Source organism: Nomascus leucogenys, chromosome 6 (assembly GCF_006542625.1).
Source record: "Nomascus leucogenys isolate Asia chromosome 6, Asia_NLE_v1, whole genome shotgun sequence".
In the NCBI taxonomy this organism is placed as follows: Eukaryota; Metazoa; Chordata; class Mammalia; order Primates; family Hylobatidae; genus Nomascus; species Nomascus leucogenys.
Genome location: NC_044386.1, coordinates 60,748,257 through 60,773,615, shown reverse-complemented (window position 1 = coordinate 60,773,615; position 25,359 = coordinate 60,748,257). Strand labels below are relative to the sequence as shown.

Sequence of the window (25,359 nt, the reverse complement as noted above, 5' to 3'; positions counted from 1 at the left end):
GCCAGGCGTGGTGACACACCTGTAGTCCTAGCTACTGGAGAGGATAAGGCAGAAAGATCGCTTGAGCCTAGGAGTTGGAGATTCAGTTGTGGGGTTTTGTTTGATTTTTGTAAATAAGGAGCTGACTTGATTTTTTTCTTTTCTTTTCTTCTTTTCTTTTTTTTTTTTTTTTTTTTTTGAGACAGAGTCTTGCTCTGTTGCCCAGGCTGGAGTGCAGTGGCGCAATCTCGGCTCACTGCAACCTACACCTCCCAGGCTCAAGCAATTCTCCTGCTTCAGCTTCTGGAGTAGCTGGGACTACAGGTGTGCGCCACCATGCCCAGCTAATTTTTGAATTTTTAGTAGAGACAGGGTTTCACTGTATTGGCCAGGCTGGTCTCAAATTCCTGACCTCAAGTGATCTGCCTGCCACCTCCCAAAGTGCTAGGATTACAGGTGTGATCCACTGTGCCCGGCCCTGACTTGATTTTTTCAGTACTGCATCAAGGACATCAAAGCCATTGGATTAGTGCTATAAAACATTTTTAAATAACCAAATTTTCACTGCCTTATTTTATAATTGTAGGATATGCCAGAAAAGTTTGAGTTCAGCCTGGGATAGCGTAAGGATTATGGCTAGAGAATGGGAATAGTTACTAGGAAACTGGCTTAAAAAAAAAAAATTAAAAAGGGTTCCTGGTAAGTTTGAATTTTTAGGTAATATTTATTTTCTTAATGCATAGCCATTTTCAAACTACTGTCATTCCCATGTGAGTAAGAACAACCACAGTTCCAGTAAACATCTATGGGGAAAGGGACTTAGAAGTCAGAGACTTGAATGCAGATTCCAATTTTTTGCTTAGTAGCATTATGAACTTGAGTATTCAAATTTTTCTTTGTAGAACATTTTAAAATAGGCACTCTGAAATTTGAGTTAATTCTTATGTATGGTTTTGTCTGCAAGATACCAGTTCTCAGGGACTGAATTTTTTTTTCCAGTTTACTGTAAACACACCACCTACTCCAGAAGACCTGATGTTAAGTCAATATGTTTACCGACCCAAGATACAGATTTATAGAGAAGATTGTGAGACTCGTCGCCAAAAGATTGAAGAGTATGAAAGCTTTAATTTTTATGTGTGTTTTTTTGAGGGGAGGGATCAGTGAATAGTTTGTGTGGTAAGGTTTTGATTAGAATAATGCTGGCATGGGGTAAAATTGATGGCATTAATTGGCAGTATGATGTGGGAGAAAGAGCTTTGGCCTTGTAGTCAGATTGAAGCTCAATCTTGGCTTCAACACTAGCTGTGTAACCTTGGGTAAGTCATTTAACCTTCATTTCCAAATCCTTAAAGTGCGGATAATAAAACCTACTCAGCCAATAGATATGAACAATAGAAATGGCATATATAAATTGTTTTCATACCATTCTTAGGAAAAAGGTCCTTAATAAGAATAAACAGTAATTATTAGATTATGATATCATAAGTTGATTGCTAGAGAACATCTTCAAAAGAAAATATGCTTTAGAGATTTATGCAAGTTGAGTAACCTTAATCTGGAAATCGGAAATCTGAAATGCTCCAAAATCCAAAACGTTTTAGCCACCAACATGATGCAAGTGGAAAATTCCACACATAAATACTTAAGTACTTTACACAAACTTTGTTTCATGCACAAAATTGTTTAAAATATTCTGTAAAATTACCCTCAAACTATATGTACAAGGTATATATGAAACATAAATGAATTTGACGTTTAGGCTTGGGTTTCACCGGCAAGGTATCTCGTATATCCGAATAGTCCAAAATCCAAAACACTTCTGGTCCCAAGCATTTCAGATAAGGGATACCCAATCTATATATAGTGCCTGAAATCAGATTGCCTTTGAGTTTATAATTTTACCACATTTACGCTTGTTTACATATATGAAAGAACATGGTTTTACGTAGAAGATAGCTCATTGCTATGGTATATGTAAATACTGCAGACTGATTTACAAATTAGATATATCTAAATTCCCTTAGGTAAATCAGACTTTAAAACTCAAAATAATGTTTATGTCATACTTATCTGGGACTATCCAACTAAATTTGAACCAATCTAACAGAAAAGAAATAAAATAATCTTTAAGAATTATCTGGGTTTTAGAAGTAGAAGAAAAAGAATATTAAAAATTTTTCAAAAGAATTATGTAGTTTTGGCCGGGCGCAGTGGCTCATGCCTGTAATCCCAGCACTTTGGGAGGCCGAGGCAGGTGGATCACAAGGTCAGGAGATTGAGACCATCCTGGCTAACACGGTGAAACCCCGTCTCTACTAAAAATACAAAAAATCAGCCAGGCGCGGTGGCAGGCGCCTGTAGTCCCAGCTACTCAGGAGGCTGAGGCAGGAGAATGGCGTGAACCCGGGAGGTGGAGCTTGCGGTGAGCTGAGATAGCACCACTGCACTCCAGCAGCTTGGGCCAAAGAGCGAGACTCTGTCTCAGAAAAAAAAAAAAAAAAGACGTAGTTTTAAAGTCAGAAATTCAAGATATTTCAGATTTTCCTGATTCTGTTCATTTAACAAATATTTATTGAGCACCTACATCTGCCAGGTACTATACTATGCACTGGGGTTCATCACTGAACAAAACTGGCAAATTTTGTATCTTCATGTTGTTGGAAAGAGTTGGCTGTGTCAGGATTTCCCTGAGAATGTTTGTTTGTTTATTTTAATTGAGACAGAGTCTCGCTCTGTTGCCTGGTGTTGCATCCTGGGTTCAAGTGATTCTCTTGCCTCAGCCTCCCGGGTAACTGGGATTACAGGTGCCCACCAACATGCCAGGCTAATTTTTGTATTTTTAGTAGAGATGGAGTTTCACCATGTTGGCCAGGCTGGTCCTGAACTCCTGACCTCAAGTGATCTACCCACCTCGGCCTCCCAAAGTGCTGGGATTACAGGCGTGAACCACCGCACCAGCTGAGAATGTTTATTTTGAATGAAACAGGATCTTACACTCAATGAGCAGTAGGTTTAGGTGTGCTTTACTGTTTGATTTTGCATCTGTGTGCCTGCATATATCCTCTACAAGAGATATTCTATCTCTGTTAGAAACTTATTTTCTCCATTTATTAACAAAAGACTAATATATATTGAGACTATAATAGCTTTGCTGCTTTTATGGATGCTATTCTAAAAATGTGAAATATGACTTTGAACTGAACTGGAAACTTTTATTTTATTTTTTATTTTTATTTTTGAGACAGAGCCTCACTCTGTCACCCAGGCACGATCTCGGCTCACTGAGAACTCTGCCTCCTGGGTTCACGCCATTCTCTTGCCTCAACCTCTACTACTACAGGCGCCTGCCACCACGCCCGGCTAATTTTTTGTATTTTTAATAGAGACAGGGTTTCACCGCATTAGCCAGGATGGTCTCGATCTCCTGACCCCGTGATCCACCTGCCTTAGCCTCCCAAAGTCCTGGGATTACAGGCGTGAGCCACCACGCCTGGCTGGGAACTTTTATTAAAATAATATACAAAAAAATTAGCTGGGCGTGGTGGCACATGCCTGTAGTCCCAGCTACTCGGGAGGCTGAGGCAAGAGAATTGCTTGAACCCAGAAGGTGGAGATTGCAATGAGCCAAGATTGCACCACTGCACTCCAGCCTGGCAGCCTGGCAACAGGGTGAGACTCCGTCTCAAAAAAATAAAATAATAATAGCTACAACTTTATAGCAGCGATCATTGACAGACCTTAGGATTCTTTATAAGCAAAATGTTTCACATTGGAACAAGTTGGTATGTTGAGATGAGAATTCTGTTAGTGACAGAAGTTTTTTTGATGTATGACATTCTTGAACTGCTATTCTTCAAGTGAATAATCAGGCTTTTCTTGAATGAATTCCCCTCTCACTATGTAGAAAAAAACTAGGAAGAATTAAATTAAGCATGATTGTAGATCTAAGCTGGTTCATTCAAGCTGGCTTCTGAACCCTATGCTTGAAGGGGTGGCCTGCCCCTCCACACCTGTGGGTATTTCTAGTCGGGTGGGACGAGAGACTGAGAAAAGAAATGAGACACAGAGACAAAGTATATAGAAACAACAGTGGGCCCAGGGGACCGGTGCTCAGCATACCAAGGACCTGCACTGGCACCGGTCTCTGAGTTCCCTCAGTTTTTATTGATTATTATCTTCATTATTTCAGCAAAAAGGAATGTAGTAGGAGGGCAGGGTGATAATAAGGACAAAAACATGTAAGCAATAGAATCTATGTCATAATTAAGTTTAAGGAAAGGTACTGTGACTGGACGTACACGTAAGCCAGATTTACGTGTCTCACCTCCCACCATCGGGCGGTTTTTCTCCTATCTCAGAATTGAACAAATGTACAGTCGAGTTTTATACGGAGACATTCAGTTCGCAGGGGCAAGCAGGAGACAGTGGCCTTCCTCTATCTCAACTGCAAGAGGCTTTCCTCTTTTACTAATCCACCTCAGCACAGACTATACGGGTGTCGGGCTGGGGTACGGTCAGGTCTTTCTCATCCCACGAGGCCATATTTCAGACTATCACATGGGGAGAAACCTTGGACAATACCCCGCTTTCAAGGGCAGAGGTCCCTGCGGCTTTCCGCAGTGCATTGTGCCCCTGGTTTATTGAGACTACAGAATGGCGATGACTTTTACCAAGTATACTGCTTGTAAACATTTTGTTAACAAGGCATGTCCTGCATAGCCCTAGATCCCTTAAACCTTGATTTCATACAACACTTGTTTTTGTGAGCTTCAGTTTGGGTCAAAGTGGCTGGGGCAAAGTGGTTGGGGCAAAGCTACAAATTAACAACATCCCAGCAAAACAATTGTTCAAGTACAGGTCTTTTTCCAAATGGAGTCTCCTATGTCTTTCCTTTCTACGTAGACACAGTAACAGTGTGATCTCTCTTTCTTTTCCCTACAGTGCTAATTAACTTTTCCGTATTTTAGATTAAAGCTTTCTGCATTGAACCAAGATAAGCTGTTGGCTGATATAAATAAGAACCTGTGGGAAAAAATGAGACACTGCTCTGACGAAGAGGTACTTTTGTCTCATTTTCTGAATGAGAATCAGTAAAGACATTCTGAACGATGTTTATTGTGAAATGAGTAACTGTTACTTGGTCATAGTGATGAGTTATTTAACTTTTTTTTTAGGTGTAATGTGGTACCAAGGTCTTATTTAATTATACACAATTGTTAATAAATATATAATCTTTTCAAACCTGAGATGATCAATTTAATATATGAAATATAGTTGAAGTTTAGAGTTCCCTCCTTGCTATTTGCCTTTCACTTAGATTTAGATGAAGAAAAGATTTACTTTAATTGATTAAATAGCAAGCGACCCATTTTATATGTGCCCTAATATATTAAAAAGTTTCATTAACTAAGAGCCTGTCATTTTCTAATTCATAATATGAATAAGTGAATTAAAGGCAGGAATCAAAACTGAAATCTTTTTCTGGTCTTAGACAATTATATGGAATTAAATTTGCAAATAACAAATATCCTGCCTTAGGATAGGCAAAGCCTAGCCTTCCTAGACCATTTACCTCTTCTGACTCGTTTGTTTTAGTACAATGTTCTCTATAACCTTCCCTTCCAGCTGAAGGCCTTTGGAATTTATCTTAACAAAATAAAGTCACGTTTTACCAAGATGACTAAAGTCTTCACTCACCAAGGAAAAGTGGCTCTGTATGGCAAGCTGGTGCAGTCAGCTCAGGTAATTTGAGACAGTTAATATCATAGAAAGAAAGAGATATTAAAATTACTTTCTAGTGGTTATAGAATATGAAGAATCTTCCTTAGAAGACATGTGAATAAGACTTGGGCAAAAACTTACAATTAAGAGGTAAGGTTCAATTTGTCAAAATCCTGACATCTTGAGTAATACTGGAATATAATTACTAATGTGGACCTATGTCTCATCTCAAATACTATTATCCATCATACATACTGAAATAAAATATATAGGATTCTGATCTCCCATTGCTAAGGACTATACCATAGTATTATCTTCTTCATAGTCCATACTAAGCTGTATATGTATGTACATGTGTTTAAAGTAGTATTTCCCAAAATGATTAGCTTTTTTAAAAGGCTCTGCATAAAAAAATTTTCCATTGGCAAGTAAGTATGGGAAATGTTGCAAGCAATATGCCCTTTCAGAGAAATATGATTTTTTTAAGTCTAAGCATAAATGCTATAATTCTTTTTGACCACTCTTTCCCATGTTTAGTTCATCATAGAAATGTTTTTAAGTAATAAATATTAATATATTGTATTCCATGGAACACCTACAGAAATGCTAAAATAAAGTACCAGAATTAGTTTTATGTCAATATGCTTTTTAAATTATTTCATTTTCTTTTAATAAAATATTTTATTAAATTTATAAAATAAACTTATTTTCCAGAGTTCTTTTGGCTAAAACTTATTTTAATAAAATTTACTTTTATTTTTTAAGTTCCAACCTAAAGCTTTGACCTTCATTTTAAGATTTGCCTGTTTGTGGGCTGGGTGCGGTGGCTCACGCCTGTAATCCCAGCACTTTGGGAGGCCAAGGCAGGCAGATCACGAGGTCGGGAGATCAAGACCATCCTGGCTAACACGGTGAAACCCCGTCTCTACTAAAAATACAAAAAATTAGCCAGGCATGGTGGCAGGCACCTGTAGTCCCAGCTACTCGGGAAGCTGAGGCAGGAGAATGGCGTGAGCCCAGGAGGCGGAGCTTGCAATGAGCCCAGATGGCGCCACTGCACTCCAGCCTGGGCAACAGAACGAGACTCCGCCTCAAAAAAAAAAAAAAAAGATTTGCCTGTTTGTGATCATGATAGAGCGATTATGTGAGCAATTTGAACCATTTATAGTATTTTCTTTAGAGGTTTAACTTACAGTCTATAATCTTTTGTATTTAGAATGAGAGGGAGAAACTTCAAATAAAGATAGATGAGATGGATAAAATACTTAAGAAGATCGATAACTGCCTCACTGAGATGGAAACAGGTAAAGTATTTTAAATACTTTTAAATACTTTTCCAAAAGAAAATTTAATTTTACCCAGGCTGGAGTGCAGTGACATGATCTCTGCTCACTGCAACCTCTGCCTCCTAGATTGAAGCAATTCTTGTGCCTCAGCCTCCCAAGTAGCTGGGATTACAGGCATGCACCACCACCCCCAGCTAATTTTTGTATTTTTAGTAGAGATGGTGTTTCACCATCTTGGCCAGGGTGGTCTCAACTCCTGGCCTCAAGTGATCTGCCCATCTCAGCCTCCCAAAGTGAGAGGATTACAGGCATCAGCCAGTACGCCTGCCTTTTTCTTTTTAAAAAAAAAAAAAAAAAAAAAAAAGAGAGAGTCTCACTCTGTTGCCTAGGCTGGGGTGCAGTGGCATGATCATAGCTCACAGCAGCTTCAAACTCCTGGGCTCAAGGAATCTTCCTTCCTCAGCCTCCTGAGTAGTTGGGACTATAGGCACATGCCACTAGCCTGATCATTTCTACTTTGGTCTTTGCTACTACATACTACATTCTCCTTCTGTTTTTCACCAAAGAAAGTAGTCTATTTTCCTTGAGCTCCCATGGCTCTTTTGTTAGTACTTCTTATATTACCCATCACATCTACTTGTATTATAGTTATTTTGTATAGTTTATCTTCCTGATTAAATTATAAGCTCTGTGGAGGCAGGAATCAGCTCTTCTTTTTCTCCATCTCCTTCAGAGTCCCTAGGACTATGTTTCATAAGAGTAAGTGCCTAGTACATGTTTTTTGCACTGAATTGACCATGAGTACATGAATTCCATAGTCTAAACTTCACCCCTTTGTTGACTACCTTACTTTCTCTTTCACAGAAAAAAAAAAAAAAAATAGAAGCCATCAGACTGGAACTTCTAAACTTCCTACTACCAAAGAAACAATCTGTCGTTGTTTAATAAATTGTTTTTGACTGAATTATTCTCTTTTTTTCCTTATTTTGTTTTGTTTTTTTACTGAATTATTCTAACACATATTGTCTACTTTAGAAACTAAGAATTTGGAGGATGAAGAGAAAGACAATCCTGTGGAAGAATGGGATTCTGAAATGAGAGCTGCAGAAAAAGGTAATTGAATTAGTTAAGGAGATAAATGGGTGTGGGGGAAGCCCTTCTGTTCTGAGTTTGTTTATATACTTCGGTGAGATTAAGTCAGAATTTTCAATAAAACAGATGATTTTTGTGGCAACATTCTAATATGTTTGTTCTGTTGTTGTTGTTTTTTTCTGTTTCCAAAGAATTGGAACAGCTGAAAACTGAAGAAGAGGAGCTTCAAAGGTCAGCCTTCAATCCAAGTGTTAGAAAATATAATGCTAGCCGGGCGCGGTGGCTCACGCTTGTAATCCCAGCACTTTGGGAGGCCGAGGCGGGCGGATCACGAGGTCAGGAGATGGAGACCACGGTGAAACCCCGTCTCTACTAAAGATACAAAAAATTAGCTGGGCGTGGTGGCGAGCGCCTATAGTCCCAGCTACTCGGAGAGGCTGAGGCAGGAGAATGGCGTGAACCTGGGAGGCGGAGCTTGCAGTGAGCCGAGATCGCGCCACTGCACGCCAGCCTGGGCGACAGAGCGAGACTCCGTCTCAAAAAAAAAAAAAGAAAATATAATGCTAAACTACAGAAGGCTAGATGACTTCCTGCCTCCGGAGACTGACAGGATTTGGGGACATGAGTCTTGACTTAGGCTGACTCAGGGCTTCTCCACTTTGAATGGAAACCTAGACTCCATGTTAGTCAACAGTAGTTTTGAAGCACTTATTGTTTACAGGGCATTTATCCACAACAGTGTTTCTCAAGCTTGAATACTACCAGTATCCTTTTTGTTTAATAAATATAAATATAAACAAGTATAAAATGAAGATATATTTCTTAGGCCTATGAATCTTACTCAACTGTAAGTCTAAAAGAAAGTAAATAGAAATAATGACAAAACCACTAAAATTCTAGTTGACAACATTAATTTGACAGGTGATAGTGTTTGGCTGAAATTAAATTGATGCTAGCAAAATGATTAACAAAGATATGTTCTGTTTAGCTCTAACAACTAAACAAAACCAAATACAGGCAAAAAAAAAAAACTGACATGTCTCAGTTTTAAAGTAGATCTTATGATCTACATTATGCTTATATTTTTATATTTTTGCTTTTTATCAAAAATAAAAATGTAATATTTAAAAATTTTCTTAACATGTGAATCCCAAGTTATCTCCATGGATCCTAATTTGAAAAACAATGATTTATGCCTTTTCCAGGTAGACCCACTTCTAGATTAATGCTTATTTAAAAAAAAAAAAAAAACTAAACTAAGAATGCAGAAATGGATGCCATACACCTAACATTATTACCTCAAGGGGAGTCATGTGGCATGTGACTTCTCGTCATAAACCTTTTACATTGATAGAGTCTGAATTCTCTAACAAAAGCCTTATCTCTCTGAATACCTGCTTTTATTTGCAGAAATCTCTTAGAACTGGAGGTACAAAAAGAGCAGACCCTTGCTCAAATAGACTTTATGCAAAAACAAAGAAATAGAACTGAAGAGCTACTGCATCAGTTGAGGTAAGGAAATGCAGGTGTCATTTGTTTGTGTTTTATTCTGTACCTTGTGGTTGTCTAAACCGATTGGAGCAATTGATGTATTTTTAATGTGTTGCCCTTTTTAACCTATACAGTGCTGTTTCAAAAAGAGTCAGTGTACTCAACAGTAAGCTGAAAATAGAGTAGAAGAACTATGGAATTATAATTTTTCCATATTTTATACTTTTCATTGCGTAGACTTGGTGTTTCTCCGATATACAGCTCAAGATTGGGTTCTTAGTTATTTCAAAAGCTTAAGTTTGTACATTCACAATATTTGAATTGAAATATTTTCTCCCAGTCCAGTGGAAAAACATTAGCTGCTGCTGTTGGTACTGTTTGGGTGGTATCAGAAGTTCTCTTTTATCTTAATTTTAAAAATGCCTTTTTAAAATCTTGTTTATCTCTCTACAGCTTGTCTGAGTGGGATGTCGTTGAGTGGAGTGATGATCAAGCTGTATTCACCTTTGTTTATGACACGATACAACTCACCATCGCCTTTGAAGAGTCAGTTGGTAAGGAGCCAGAGTGAGATAATTCTTTTACAGAAAAATGAATGGCTACACTCACTAAAGATTCAAATCTTTATTTTACTGTACTGATAACTATTGGCACGATGGGAGCACTGCTGAAAGTCTTAGAATAGTCACTTTATTGATAGCAGAATTTTATTTTATTTTGTAAAGAATAAAATAAAAACGGAATTAGTGAAAGTTGCCCTTTGTTGAAGTACATTAAATAAAAATTTTGCTATCCAAATAATGGATAAACATGCTACTCATGTCTATTTACTATGAGTTTCTTTCTTTTCATCTCCGTCTTTTGTGATAAGAGAATAGAGAATTTACCCTAATGGCTGGAGATTCTTTTTTTTTTTTTTTTTTTTTTTTTTCTTTTTTTACTTAAGAGTGAGGCCCTGCAGCTCATGCCTGTAATCCCAGTACTTTGGAGGCTGAGGCAGGCGGATCATCTGAGGTCAGGAGTTTGAAACCGGCCTGGCCAACATGGTGAGACCCCGTCTCTACTAAAACTACAAAAAATGAGCTGGGCATGCACCTGTAATCCTAGTTACTTGGGAGGCTGAGACAGGAGAATCACTTGAACCCGGGAGGGTAGAGGTTGCAGTGAGCCAAGATCGTGCCACTGCACTCCAGCCTGGGCAACAGAGCGAAACTCTGTCTCAAAAAAAAAAAAAAAAAAAAAAAAAAAAGGAATGAGGCGCTAACAAGTTATTAGGAAGTTCTGTGTGTATAGGTGGGTTTATCATCTAAAAGGATAAAATCACTATATAGGGTGGAAATCACTATATGGTAACTGGACAGAGGCCCAGCTGTTTTGTTGGAGTTTACTAATTGTCAGTGTCTTTTAGGTATTTTGTCTTTAACCAGTCAGCATCAACATGGCCAACCATGGGCAAACATGGCCGTATTGGAACTTAGGATCTTCACAATCTCTGGGCCTCTAAACCTGATTCTCCTTGAAAGTTTCTTTTCTCAATGAATAGTGTTACCTTCTGTCCAGGTCCAAAATTAAAACTTAGGAATCACTCTATACCTCTTTCTCCCTCGCTGTACATATTCAAATCATCAGTAAGACATGCTGTTTTTGTTTTTATTTATTTATTTATTTTTATTTTTATTTATTTATTTTTTTGAGACAGTCTCACTCTGCCACCCAGGCTGAAGTGCGGTAGTGCAATCTGCTCACTGCAACCTCTGCCTCCCGGGTTCAAGTGATTCTCCTGCCTCAGCCTTCCAAGTAGCTGGGATTACAGGCATGCGCCACCACACCCGGCTAATTTTATATTTTGTGGGGATGGGGTTTCACCATGTATGTTGTCCAGGCTGGTCTCAACTCCTGACCTCAAGCGATTTGCCCACCTTGGCCTCCCAAAGTGCTGGATTACAGGCATGAGCCACAGCGCCCAACCTACTGGTTTTAATTTCTTAATATTCATCCACTGTTTTTCATCTGTTCTGTCAATAATCATCTCTAACCTAGATGACTACAGTAACATTCCAACTGGACTTTATGGATCTTCTCCTTCTCCTCCCTGAAGCTATAGTGATTACTGAAAATCTGACTATGCACCTATTACTCTTAGGCTAATGATCAAAGTATTTGATCTAGCCTATGAAGCCTTGCCTGAATTGAATTTTTCTCCTTTTCCTATCTCATACTACCTTCCTACCTCTGCACGCTGGCCACAGTGGACTTCTTTTATTTCCTTAAATGAACATGGTGTTTCCTGCTCAGCCATATTCATCCTATCTCAACACCTTCATGCTGATATTTCTTATGCCCGAATGCTCTTTTCCCCTGCTTCACTACTGAACTCCTACTAATAATTGTAAGAGCTCAGCTCTCAGTGATCAGTTTCTCACCCTTCTGTTGTATGTTCTTGCTTCCTGTGGTTTTCCTTAATAGTGCTTATCATAGTTTGTAGTTCTTGCTGTGTTTATTAGTGCAGTTATCTGTGTGTCTCCCTGAGTTGTAAGCTTCTTGAGGGCACAGGTTGAGTATGCTGTTTTTCTCATGGTATCCCCAGTGCCTAACACATAGAAAATATGTAACAAAGCATTCAACAAAGAGAAAATAATCAATTTAGGAGACAGAGATAACTTTAGAGTCTGGAGGAGGGAGCAGCTATCTCAGCTACCTAAAATCTATTATAGCAGTGCTAAAAGCATAACTCATTTTTACTGTATTTATACAATGATAGGAATTGTAGGGAGATGATAGCCATTTTGCTTATATGATTGCTGAAAATAAAATTATCTTTGCACAGAAGTTAGGGGTTAAAAGAGGAGGCCTTAACAAATATAGCTGTGTACTACCTTTTAAATGTCCTTCAAAGACATACCAATCAATGTAGTTCAACAGTCTCAGGGGAGCCTTTACTAGATACAGAGAATAACGATTCAAGGATAACACTTCAGCTTCCTGTGGAAAAAACTCTGCTACACAGAAGGAGTAAGATTCTAAAGTACTGAGTTTTATGTGGCTTCAAATCACGTAGTTTAGAAAAAAAAAAAAAAGGCCAGGCACTGTGGCTCATGCCTGTAATCCCAGCACTTTCGGAGGCCGAGGTGGGCGGATCACGAGGTCAGGAGATCAAGACCATCCTGGCTAACATGGTGAAACCCCATGTCTCCTAAAAATACAAAAAATTAGCCAGGTGTGGTGGCAGGTGCCTGTAGTCCCAGCTACTTGGGAGGCTGAGGCAGGAGAATCACTTGAACCTGGGAGCCGGAGCTTGCAGTGGGCCAAGACCGCGCCATTGCACTCCAGCCTGGGAGACAAAGTGAGACTCTCTGTCTAAAAAATTTTTTTTAAATCATTATTCTGGTTCTTTCTAGTTGGTCTCCCTTTCCTGGACAAGCGTTATAGGAAGATTGTTGATGTCAATTTTCAATCTCTGTTAGACGGTAAGTTGAAAACATTTAAGCCTCTAAAAATTTGTTGGGGCTGGGCACCATGGCTCATGCCTTTAATCCCAGCACTTCGGGAGGCTGAGGCGGGTGGATCACCAGGGGTCGGGAGTTTGAGACCAGCCTGACTAACATGGTGAAACCCCGTCTCTGCTAAAAATACAAAAAACTAGCCGGGTGTGGTGGCGCCCTCCTGCAGCCCTAGCTACTCAGGAGGCTGAGGCAGGAGAATCACTGGAACCTGGGAGGTGGAGGTTGCGGTGAGCCAAGATCACGCCACTGCACTCCAGCCTGGCGACAGAGTGAGACCTTGTCTCAAAAATAAAAAATAAGACTGGGCACAGCACGGTGGCTCACGCCTGTAATCTCAGCACTTTGGGAGGCTGAGGAAGGCAGATCACAAGGTCAGGAGTTAAAGACCAGCCTGGCCAACATGATGAAACCCCATCTCTACTAAAAATACAAAAATTAGTTGGGCACGGTGATGGGTGCCTGTAATCCCAGCTACTCAGGAGTCTGAGGCAGGAGAATTGCTTGAACCCGGGGGATGGAGGTTGCAGTGAGCTGAGATCGCACCAAACTGCACTCCAAGCTGGGTGACAGAGCAAGACTCTGTCTCAAAAAAAAAAAAAAAAAAAAAGGATTTTAAAAAAATTATTACAGGCCAGGCATGGTGGCTCACGCCTGTAATCCCAGCACTCTGGGAGGCCGAGGCGGACGGATTACGAGGTCAGGAGATCGAGACTATCCTGGCTAACACAGTGAAACCCCGTCTCTACTAAAAAATATAAAAAAATTAGCCGGGCTTGGTGGCGGGCACCTGTAGTCCCAGCTAGTCGGGAAGCTGAGGCAGGAGAATGGCGTGAACCTGGGAGGCGGAGCTTGCAGTGAGCCAAGATTGCGCCACTGCACTCCAGCCTGGGCAACAGAGTGAGACTCCATCTCAAAAAAAACAGACAAAAAAAAGTCCGGGAGCAGTGGCTCACGCCTGTAATCCCAGCACTTTGGGAGGCCGAGGCGAGCTGATCACAAGGTCAGGAAATTGAGACCATCTTGGCTAACACGGTGAAACTCCGTCTCTACTAAAATTAAAAAAACAATTAGCCAGGCATGGTGGCGGGCGCCTGTAGTCCCAGCTACTTGGGAGGCTGAGGCAGGAGAATGGCGTGAACCCAGGAGGCAGAGCTTGCAGTGAGCCGAGATCATGCCACTGCACTCCAGCCTGGGCAACAGAGCAAAACTCTGTCTCAAAAAAAAAAAAAAAAAAAAATTATTACTGGGTCTTGAGCAATGATTAATAGTAGCTATTTTCATAATTTAAAAATTACTATTATGAGCACTTAGTCTGTATCAGGCATGTGTATTACTTAAATTAACACTATGAAGTCCATGCGATTTGTTCTCCATTTTACAAATTAGGAAACTACATATCAAAAAACTTAAGTATTGTGTCTAGGATCACTTAGGTATTAAAGAAAGCCAGGATTGCTGGGTGCCGTGGCTCACACCTGTAATCCCAGCACTTTGGGAGACCAAGGTGGGCAGATCACTGGAGGTCAGGAGTTCAAGACCAGCCTGGCCAACAAAATGAAACCCTGTCTCTACTAAAAATACGAAGAAATTAGCTGGGCATTGTGGTGTATGCCTGTAGTCCCAGCTACTCAGGAGGCTGAGGCAGGAGAATTGCCTGAATCTGGGAGGTGGAGGTTGCAGTGAGCTGAGATCATGCCGCTGCACTCCAGCCTGGGCAATAGTGATACTCCATCTCAAAAAAAAAAATGAAATCCAGGATTTAAACTCAGGTCTGTGTTACATGTAAACCCACACTCTTACTCACGTACTGTTTCTATGCGTGGTAAAGTCTTGAGTTTTTGTAGAAATGTCTTATCTTCACCATACATGTTATAATCATGTTTGAAAATAAAAATGGAGAGAATACATCTGGGCATGGTGGCTCATGCCTGTAATCCCAGCACTTTGGGAGGCCAAGGCGGGTGGATTACCTGATGTCAGGAGTTCAAGACCCGTCTGTCCAAAATGGTGAAGCCCCGTCTCTACTAAAAATACAAAAATTAGCCGGATATGGTAGCAGACGCCTGTAATCCCAGCTACTCAGGAGGCTGAGGCAGGAGAATTGCTTGAACCGGGAAGGCAGAGGTTGCAGTGAGCCAAGATCATGCCATGGCACTCCAGCCTGGGTGACAGAGGGAGACAGCAGACTCCAGAAAAAGAAAAAATGGAGAGAATACTTATGTACCTGGTAGTTTGAAAATATTTCTAGCTTATATAATATAGAATTTTTGGCTAATATAAAATATATGAATCATAAGTAATAACCTGCTTTTGCTTTTTTTTTCTTCCCCAGAGGATCAAGCTCCTCCTTCCTCCCTTTTAGTTCATAAGCTTATTTTCCAGTACGTTGAAGAAAAGGAATCCTGGAAGAAGACATGTACAACCCAGCATCAGTTACCCAAGGTAAAGCCTGATTGAAGTATTTAAAGGAAAATTTGTGATATCTTTCCAAAAAAAAGCAGAACTGAAACTTTACATAAATAAATATCCTGAAACGATAAATGTATTCAATTGTTTAACTTTTTTGAGTTCTTTATAAGTGAGCCACTAAGCATTGAAATGTTTTCATAATTTCATTGGATTTTTTTTTCCCACTTTTTCTAGATGCTTGAAGAATTCTCACTGGTAGTGCACCATTGCAGACTCCTTGGAGAGGAGATTGAGTATTTAAAGAGATGGGGACCAAATTATAACCTAATGAACATAGATATTAATAATACTGAGTAAGTGTATTAGTTTCCAAGGACTGCCATGACAGAGTACTACAAATTGGGTACCTTAACAGGTTCTGGAGGCTGGAGGTCTGAGATTAAGGTGTAAGCAGTGTTGTTCTTTCTGAGGGCTGTTAGAATCTGTCCATGCCTTCTCCCAGTGTCTGGTGGTTTGCTGGCAATCTTTGGCATTCCTTGGCTTGTAAATGTATAACCTTGATCTCTCCCTTCATGTTCACATGGTGTCTTTCATTGTGCATGTCTGCATTCACATTTCCCCGTTTTATAAGGACACTAGTCATAGTGGATTAGGGGCCCACCTTACTCTAGTAGGACTTCATCTTAACATATTACTTGTGTAGTGACCAGATTTCCAAATAAGGTCACTTTCTGAGGTATTAGGGGTTTGGAATTCAACATACGAATTTTGGGGAATACAGTTCAACCCAACAGTAAGTACTTGGTCAGCAATTTATTAAATGAATATATATATACAGTAAGTACTTGGTCAACAACTTGGGCGCAGTGGCTCACTCTTGTAATCCCAGCACTTTGGGAGGCCAAGGTGGGCGAATCACAAGGTCAGGACTTTGAGACCAGCCTGGCCAATATAGTGTGAAACCCCGTCTCTACTAAAAATACAAAAATTAGCCAGACATGGTGGTGGGCGCCTGTAGTCCCAGCTACTCAGGAGGCTGAGGTAGGAGAGTCACTTGAACCCAGGAGGCGGAGGTTGCAGTGAGCTGAGATTTCGCCACTGCACTCCAGCCTGAGCACAAAGAGACTCCATATCCTCACACCGGTAATCCCAGCACTTTGGGAGGCCGAGGCGGGTGGATCACGAAGTCAGGAGTTCAAGACCAACCTGGCCAAGATAGTGAAACCCTGTCTCTACTAAAAATACAAAAAATTAGCTGGGCGCGATGGCAGGCGCCTGTAATGCCAGCTACTTGGGAGGCTAGAGATTCCGTCTCAAAAAAAAAAGAGACTCCGTCTCAAAAAAAAAAGAAAAGAAAGAAAAGAAATAATATATACCTAAGTTGGACATGCCAGTGTGAAAAGAAAATGAAATTGGGCTGGGACGGTGGCTCACACCTGTAATCCCAACACTTTGGGAAGTGAGGCAGGTGGATCACTTGAGGTCAGGAGTTCAAGATCAATGTGGCCAACAAGGTGAAACCCCATCTCTACTGAAAATACAAAAATTAGCTGGGCATGGTGGCGCACACCTGTAGTCCCAGCTAATCAGGAGGCTGTGGCAGGAGAATTGCTTAAACCTAGGAGGTGGAGGTTGCAGTGAGCCGAGATCACGCCACTGCACTCCAGCCTGGGTGACAGAGCGAGACTCCATCTCAAGAAAAAAAAAAAAAGAAAAAGAAAAGAAACAATGTATACCTAACTTGGACATGCCAGCATAAAAATAAAATGAAATTGTGCTGGGACAGTGGCTCACGCCTGTAATCCCAACACTTTGGGTGGTGAGGCAGGTGGATCACCTGAGGTCAGGAGTTTGAGGCCACATTCGTGAAACCCCGTCTCTACTAAAAATACAAAACTTAGCTGGATGTGGTGGCAGGAGCCTGTAATCCCAGCTACTTGGGAGAATCGATAGAACCTGGGAGGTGGAGGTTGCAGTGAGCCAAAATTGTGCACTGCACTCCAGCCTGGGCGACAGAGCAAGACTGTGTCTCAAAAAAAAAAAAAAAATTGTGTTTCATGCTATTATTGTGTTGCATTTTTAATTGTGGATCTTGTCTTTTACAGATTGAGACTTTTATTCTCTAGCTCTGCAGCATTTGCAAAGTTTGAAATAACTTTGTTTCTCTCAGCCTATTACCCATCTGTACCATTACCTTCCACCATTCAGAATCATATTGGGAACACTAGGTGAGTAAAGGGCCAACAGGGTAAGACTCTGGACTGCTTTTTAATGTTCATTTTATTTGCAAGATTCCTCGAAGTGGTCAGCAAATCAGTGGACCATAGTGAGAGCTAAATGTCAGTTCTCTTGAGTTCATTTTGAAGAATTTGTGTGCGTGTGTGTGTGTGTGTTTGAGATGGAGTCTTGCTCTGTCACCAGGCTGGAGCGCAGTGGCACGATCTCGGTTCACTGCAACCTCTGCCTCCCGGGTTCAAGTGATTCTCCTGCCTCAGCCTCCCGAGTAACTGGGACTTAAAGGCACGTGCCACCACGCCTAGCTAATTTTTGCGTTTTTAGTAGAGATGGGGTTTCACCATGTTGGCCTGGGTGGTCTTGATCTCTTGACCTCGTGATCTGCCCACCTCAGCCTTCCAGAGTGCTGGGATTACAGGCGAAGAATTTTTTCTTAAAGTCATTGACCTTCATTGCTGTCTCCAGTGGATGCTGGAGACCATTCATCTATTCTTTTGTACCTGCTTCACTTTTTGAATACTCCAACCTAAAACATGAATCAAGAAGGAAAAAACTCACCATTAGCTTAGTACAAATGATATGTAAACAACTTTTATGGCCTTAAAAACAGAGTTGGCCGGGCGCAGTTGGTCACACCTGTAATCCCAGCACTTCGGGAGGCCGAAGCAGGTGGATCACGAGGTCAGGAGTTCAAGACCAGCCTGGCCAAGATGGTGAAACCCTGCCTCTACTAAAAATACAAAAACTTAGTCAGGCGTGGTGGTGGGCGCCTGTAATCCCAGCTACTAGGGAGGCTGAGGCAGAGAATTGCTTGAACCTGGGAGGCGGAGGTTGCAGTGAGCTGAGATCACACCACTGCACTCCAGCCTGGGAGACAAAGTGAAACTCCGTCTCAAAAAAAAAAAAAAGGAAAGTTAGGGCCGGATACGATGGCTCACGCCTGTGAGCCCAGCACTTTGGGAGGCTGAGGTGGGCGGATCACTTGAGCTCAGGAGTACGAGACCAGCCTGGCCAACATGGCGAATCCCCACCTCTACTAAACATACATAAATTAGCTGGGTGTGGTGGTGAGTAGTCCCAGCTAATCTTGAGGCTGAGGTGGGAGGATTGCTTGAGCCTGGGAGGTGGAGATTGTGGTGAGCCAGGATCATGCCACTGGCCTCCAGTCTGGGTGACAGAACCAGGCTGTCTCAAAACGAAACAGAGTCTGTGGAACCAGCCCTAAATATGTTTCATTCCACCTAGACTATGATGTATTTTGTGACTTTTTAGATGCACTGCTGACAGATTGGAAGATAACAGAGTTAAAAATGTGCTCACCTAGGCCGGGCATGGTGGCTCATGCCTGTAATCCCAGCACTTTGGGAGGCCAAGGTGGGCAGATCACTTGAGGCCAGGAGTTTGAGACCAGCCTGGCCAACATGACAAAACCCTTTGTTTTTGGCTGGGCGTGGTGGCTCACGCCTGTAATCCCAGGACTTTCGGAGGCCGAGGTGGGTGGATCATGAGGTCAGGAGTTCGAGACCATCCTGGCCAACATGATGAAACCCCGTCTCTACTAAAAATACAAAAAATAGCCAGGCATGGTGGCAGGCGCCTGTAATCCCAGCTACTCGGGAGGCTGAGGTAGGAGAATTGCTTGCACCCAGGAGGCAGAGGTTACCATGAGCCTAGATTGTGCCACTAACTGCACTCCAACCTGGGCAACAGAGCAAGACGGGAGGGGGGGCGGGGGTGGAGAATTGCTCACCTTATATTTGTCAGCAAACACCAAGACTAAGATTTTTTTTTTTTTTTTTTTTTTTTTTGGAGACGGAGTCTCGCTCTTTCACCCGGGCTGGAGTGCAGTGGCGCGATCTCGGCTCACTGCAGGCTCCGCCCCCCGGGGTTCACGCCATTCTCCTGCCTCAGCCTCCCTTGTAGCTGGGACTACAGGCGCCTGCCACCCCGCCCGGCTAATTTTTTGTATTTTTAGTAGAGACGGGGTTTCACCGTGTTAGCCAGGATGGTCTCGATCTCCTGACCTCGTGATCCGCCCGCCTCGGCCTCCCAAAGTGCTGGGATTACAGGCGTAAGCCACCGCGCCCGGCCGAAGACTAAGATTTTTTATGACCAACAAAAGTAGCTAGGTTAAGATACTTCACAATTACATATAGAATTGGTTCTTAGGCCCTGTTTTGGAATCCCATTTCAAAGTGGACATCTGGTTATTTCCAGAAATGCTCATTTGTGCTTCCTGGGAAACTGAGAGACCAAGAACATAAATTCCACTGAATTAGAGACAAGTGTAAGATTTTTTAAAAAACTGATTAACCTGGCCGGGCACGGTGGCTCATGCCTGTAATCCCAGCACTTTGGGAGGCCGAGGTGGGTGGATCACAAGTCCAGGAGATCGAGGCCATCCTGACTAACATGGTGAAACCCCATCTCTACTAAAAATACAAAAACTAGCCGGGCGTGGTGGCAGGCGCCTGTAGTCCCAGCTACTCGGGAGGCTGAGGCAAGAGAATGGCGTGAACTCAGGAGGTGGAGCTTGCAGTGAGTGGATTGTGCCACTGCACTCCAGCCTGGGCAACAGAGCAAGACTCCGTCACAAAAAAAAAAAAAATTTTTGATTAACCTTTGTTCTTTCCAGCCAAGATGATATTGCTACCATTCTATCTAAAGTGCCACTGGAGAACAACTACCTGAAGAATGTAGTCAAGCAAATTTACCAAGATCTGTTTCAGGACCGCCATTTCTATCACTAGACCCTTGGACCACCATTGGAACAAACAAGCAGAATGTACTTGATATTGTTTCAGGGTCCCATTGCTGTTTAGCCTTTGTTTTTAGGTCATTACAAGCTGAGTAAAATTCCTTCTGATGATGTTATAGTTAATCTCTATGTTTTTTAGATCTCTGCAGAATGATGGTGATGAAGTCTGGATAGTAGGCCTCATAGCCTACTATCAACTTACTCATCTTTGTACCAAAGGTTTAAGTAATAGGACACTTAGGAAAAATGTCTCCTAACTAAACTAGTGCTTTCTGCTTTAGTACAAGCCGTAAGGATCAACTGTTAAATATAAGAAGTGTTACCACTGACGAAAACATTAGCCATTTTCCCATAAATAGATAGAGCTATGATTTTTAGGTTGCCTGGCTTCTACCTAGCAGATATTTCTGGAGTAGAGATGTATCTGTCTACAAACTGTTATCCTTTTTCTCCATTACTAAAATGCTATTAAGAGAAAGGGCTGGGTGCGGCGGCTCACACCTGTAATACCAGCAGTTTGGGAGGCCAAAGTGTGCAAATAGCCTGAGTCCAGGAGTTCAAGACCAGCCTGGGCAACATGGCGAAACCCCACCTCTACAAAAAATACAAAAATTAGCCAGTCATGGTGGCTTGTGCCTGTGGTCCCAGCTACTTAGGAGCTTAAGGCAGGAGGATCACTTGAGCCCAGGAGGCAGAGGTTGCAGTAAGCCGAGACCGTTGCACTGCACTCCAGCCTAGGCAACAGAGCAAGACCTGGTCTCAAAAAAACAAAAAGAGAGAAAGCAATAGCACTCAGCTATTGAAATGGTTGCCGTCTTTTTTTGAGGGCCTTGCTTTTTATTCTATGGTGTCTATTATGTTTTCTTTGAGACGGAGTGCAGTGGCATGAGCTCAGCTCACTGCCAGCTCCGCCTCCCAGGTTCATGCCATTCTCCTGCCTCAGCCTCCCGAGTAGCTGGGACTACAGGTGCCCGCCACCACGCCCGGCTAATTTTTTGTCTTTTTAGTAGAAACAGGGTTTCACTGTGTTAGCCAGGATGGTCTCAATCTCCTGACCTCATGATCCGCCTGCCTTGGCCTCTCAAAGTGCTGGGATTACAGGTGTGAGCCACCACACCCAGCAACGTTTTCTTAATAAGTATAGCTTTTCTAGGGAAAGTTAATTCATTTTTGTCTAGTACATATATGTAAATATATTAATGTTGTTTTTGTGTTTGTGATGTAGTAAGGAGATGTATATAGAAATTCATTGAGAGATATAGATACTCATCTGTCTAGGCAGTTCCCGATTTTCTGAAGAATGTTTTACAGCAAAATTTTCTATTTTCTCTTATTAAATAATGACACGTCAAACAATGTCACATCCAAAACACTAGTTTTATCAGTTTCTAGCAGTAATAATAGACTTGCTGTAAGTATTGTTTTCTGATGCCATACCCTCGTCATACATATTATTAAATGACCAATATTATGTATGAAGTAGACAAAAAAAATTTACTCAAACTTCATTCAAATCCTAATTGTGATAATTTTTGTTTTATATTTAATTCTAAACCAAAATACATTTGCATTTTTAAGCTAATTTGTCTCAAAATTTTGCTTTATGTTTTCGGATCAGGTTAAAGTCCTGTGGGTCCCCTGAATGTTATTGTCCTTCTTGATTGGTTTTTACTTCTGAGCTATATGTCAAAAGACACATAAGCTTCAAAAGTCAACACAAATCCCATTTGTCATAAAAATCAAGATACAGATGTTCTGTTCCGTAAACTCCTTGAAAAACATTTTAAAGTCATCAATATGATCTGTTTCCCATGAAACTTAAGTTAGCTTTCTTATTGGAGTTATTTCTGAATAACTGAAAAGTCTGAAAAGTAGAGATTTTGTTTTACACATTTTAGTAACCTGCAACAACAACCAGCTCTAAAAAAGATTTGGCTTGTAATGACGGTCTCTGCTTTTTTGGGTTTGGAGTACACAATTGTAATATTTACTTAGTTATTTGTGTTTTTCTTTGTTCAAGGTATTGACTAGTTTCATAAATTTTTTGAAAGTTTTTCTTTCATAGGTTGGAAAGCAGATTACATTTTGCACTATTAAAATAAGTTTATTACTTGAAATCTTTTGTGAGTTGTGTTTCTTTATAAAGAGTATTTTAGCATTTATCCAATAGACCTTTGAAGATATACCAAAGAAATCTTCCTCTGGAGACACCTACCTATTCAAAACTGAGATTAGGCCAAGTGCAACGTCTCACACCTGTAATACCAGCAGTTTGGGAGGCCGAGTTCAAGCAGGTTGCTTGAGGCCAAGAATTCAAATCCAGCCTACACAACATAGCAAGACCCTGTCTCTAAAAAAAATTTTTTTCTTGTCTGGGTGTGGTAGCTCATGCCTGTCACGCCAACCCTTCTGGAGGCTAAGGCAGGCAGATCACCTGAGGTCGAAAGTTTGAGACCAACCTGACCAACATGGAGAAACCATGTCTCTACTAAAAATACAAAATTAGCTGATCGTGGTGGCGCATGCCTGTAATCCCAGCTACTTGGGAGGCTGATGCAGGAGAATCGCTTCAACCAGGGAGACAGAGGTTGCAGGGAGGCGAGATCGCACCATTACATTCCAGCCTGGGTAACGAGCAAAACCTCATCTAAAAATTAAAAAAATAAAAAATTTTCTTGTTTTTGAGATGTGGTCTCACTACATTGCCCAGGCTGGTCTTGGACTCCTGGGCCCAAGAGATCCTCCCATCTCAGCTTCCCAAATTGCTGGGATTACAGGTGTCAGTCACTGCACCCAGTTTGCTGTTGTTTTTCTAACTTCCTGTGATGGTAGGTACCTAGCTCATTTATTTTCATTCTTTTTTTTTTTGAGACGAAGTCTTGCTGTGTCGCCCAGGCTGGAGTGCAGTGGCCGATCTCGGCTCACCAAAACCTTCGCCTCCCAGGTTGAAGTGATTCTCTTGCCTCAGCCTCCTGAGTAGCTAGGATTACAGATGTGTGCCACCACACCCAGCTAATTTGTGTATTTTTGGTAGAGACAGGGTTTCACCATGTTGGCCAGGCTGGTCTCAAACTCCTGACCTCAGGTGATCCATCCACCTCGGCCTCCCAGAGTGCTGGGATTACAGGCATGAGCCACTGTGCCCAGCCTATTTTCATTCTTTTAACAAGTACTTAAAATGATATATTTCTTGGCCGGGCGCGGTGGCTCACGCTTGTAATCCCAGCACTTTGGGAGGCCGAGGCGGGCGGATCACGAGGTCAGGAGATCGAGACCACGGTGAAACCCCGTCTCTACTAAAAATACAAAAAAATTAGCCAGGCGTGGTGGTGGGCTCCTGTAGTCCCAGCTACTCGGAGAGGCTGAGGCAGGAGAATGGCGTGAACCCAGGAGGCAGAGCTTGCAGTGAGCCGAGATGGTGCCACTGCACTCCAGCCTGGGCGACAGAGCGAGACTCCGTCTCAAAAAAAAAGACATATTTCTTTTCTTTTTTTTTTTTTTTTTTTTGAGGTAATCCATCTGCCTCAGCATCCCAAAGTGCTGGGATTACAGGCGTGAGCCACCATGCCTGGCCCCATATATTTGTTTCTAAGTAATGTTTTTTATCACTCATTCTTCTCCTAATCTGGTTCTTTTTTAAAATATTTATGTCTTTTGTTTGTTTGTTTTTTTGAGAGACAGACCAAGTCTCACTATGTTGCCCAGGCTGGTCTCAAACTCCTGAGCTCAAATGATACTCTGTCCTCAGCCTCCCAAAGGGCTGGAATTACAGGCCTGAGTCATTGTGCCAAGTCTTAAATATGTATGTCTTTTTTTGGTCAATAAAAAAATGAGATTATTGTTTCTTAGAACATGACTTCATAACAGAGCTCAGCCCCAACAATCCAGATCAGACTTGAAGAACAAGAGTTGGAAGGTGATTGCACCACAAATAAAAAATACTTGTGGGGCAAGAGATTGATTCCAGCATTAATATGTTTGCTTCTAAAATTTTTCTTTTTTTTAGACAGGGTCTCTCTCTGTCACTTTGACTGGAGTGCAGTATCATGATCATGGCTTACTGCAGCCTTGACCTCCCTGGGCTCAAGCGATCCTACCACATCAGCTTCTCGAATAGCTGGGACTACAGATGCACACTACCACCCCCAGCTAATTTTTGTGGAGATGTGATTTCTTTTTTTTTTTTTTTTTTTTTTTTTTTTTTGAGACAGAGTCTTGCTCTGTCGCCCAGGCTGGAGTGCAGTGGCGCGATATCTGCTCACTGCAAGCTCCGCCTCCCAGGTTCACGCCATTCTCCTGCCTCAGCCTCCCGAGTAGCTGGGATTACAGGCGCCTGCCACCACGCCCGGCTAATTTTTGTATTTTTAGTAGAGACGGGGTTTCACCGCGTTAGCCAGGATGGTCTCGATCTCCTGACCTTGTGATCCGCCCGCCTCGGCCTCCCAAAGTGCTGGGATTACAGGCGTGAGCCACCGCGCCCGGCCTGGAGATGTGATTTCAACATGTTGCCCAAGATGGTCTCAAACTCCTAGGTTCAAGTAATCCACCCACACTGGCCTCCTAAAGTGCTGGGATTACAGGTGTGAGCCACCACACCTGGCCTAAAATTTTCTTCAGTTCCAAAGTTTGTGAAAAGGAACAGTAAAGCCGGGCGCGGTGGCTCACGCCTATAATCCCAGCACTTTGGGAGGCTAAGGTGGGCGGATCACTTGAGGTCAGGAGTTCAAGACCAGCCTGGCCAACATGGTGAAACCCCATCTCTACTAAAAATACAAAAATTAGCTGGACGTGTTGGCACATGCCTGTAATCCCAGCTACTTGGGAGGCTGAGGCAGGAGAATTGCTTGAACCTGGGAGGCGGAGGTTGCAGTGAGCTGAGATG

The 25,359-nt window shown here is 41.9% G+C and overlaps 1 protein-coding gene across 2 annotated transcripts in view; it reads left to right on the top strand.

Annotated features, from left to right (window-relative positions):
- KNL1 (kinetochore scaffold 1) overlaps positions 1-22,594 on the top strand; it is a 69,400-nt gene extending 46,806 nt beyond the window's left edge. For both annotated transcript variants that reach the window (XM_030813805.1, XM_030813804.1), the window contains 13 exons: positions 979-1,094; positions 4,950-5,040; positions 5,608-5,724; positions 6,920-7,007; positions 8,025-8,102; positions 8,273-8,312; positions 9,492-9,593; positions 10,026-10,126; positions 12,971-13,039; positions 15,408-15,517; positions 15,719-15,837; positions 17,590-17,712; positions 20,355-22,594. In XM_030813805.1, the coding sequence (XP_030669665.1) occupies positions 979-1,094; positions 4,950-5,040; positions 5,608-5,724; positions 6,920-7,007; positions 8,025-8,102; positions 8,273-8,312; positions 9,492-9,593; positions 10,026-10,126; positions 12,971-13,039; positions 15,408-15,517; positions 15,719-15,837; positions 17,590-17,712; positions 20,355-20,469 (1,269 nt within the window). In that variant the 3' untranslated portion in view covers positions 20,470-22,594. The remainder of the gene's footprint in view (positions 1-978; positions 1,095-4,949; positions 5,041-5,607; positions 5,725-6,919; positions 7,008-8,024; positions 8,103-8,272; positions 8,313-9,491; positions 9,594-10,025; positions 10,127-12,970; positions 13,040-15,407; positions 15,518-15,718; positions 15,838-17,589; positions 17,713-20,354) is intronic.
- The last annotated feature ends 2,765 nt before the right edge of the window (positions 22,595-25,359 follow it).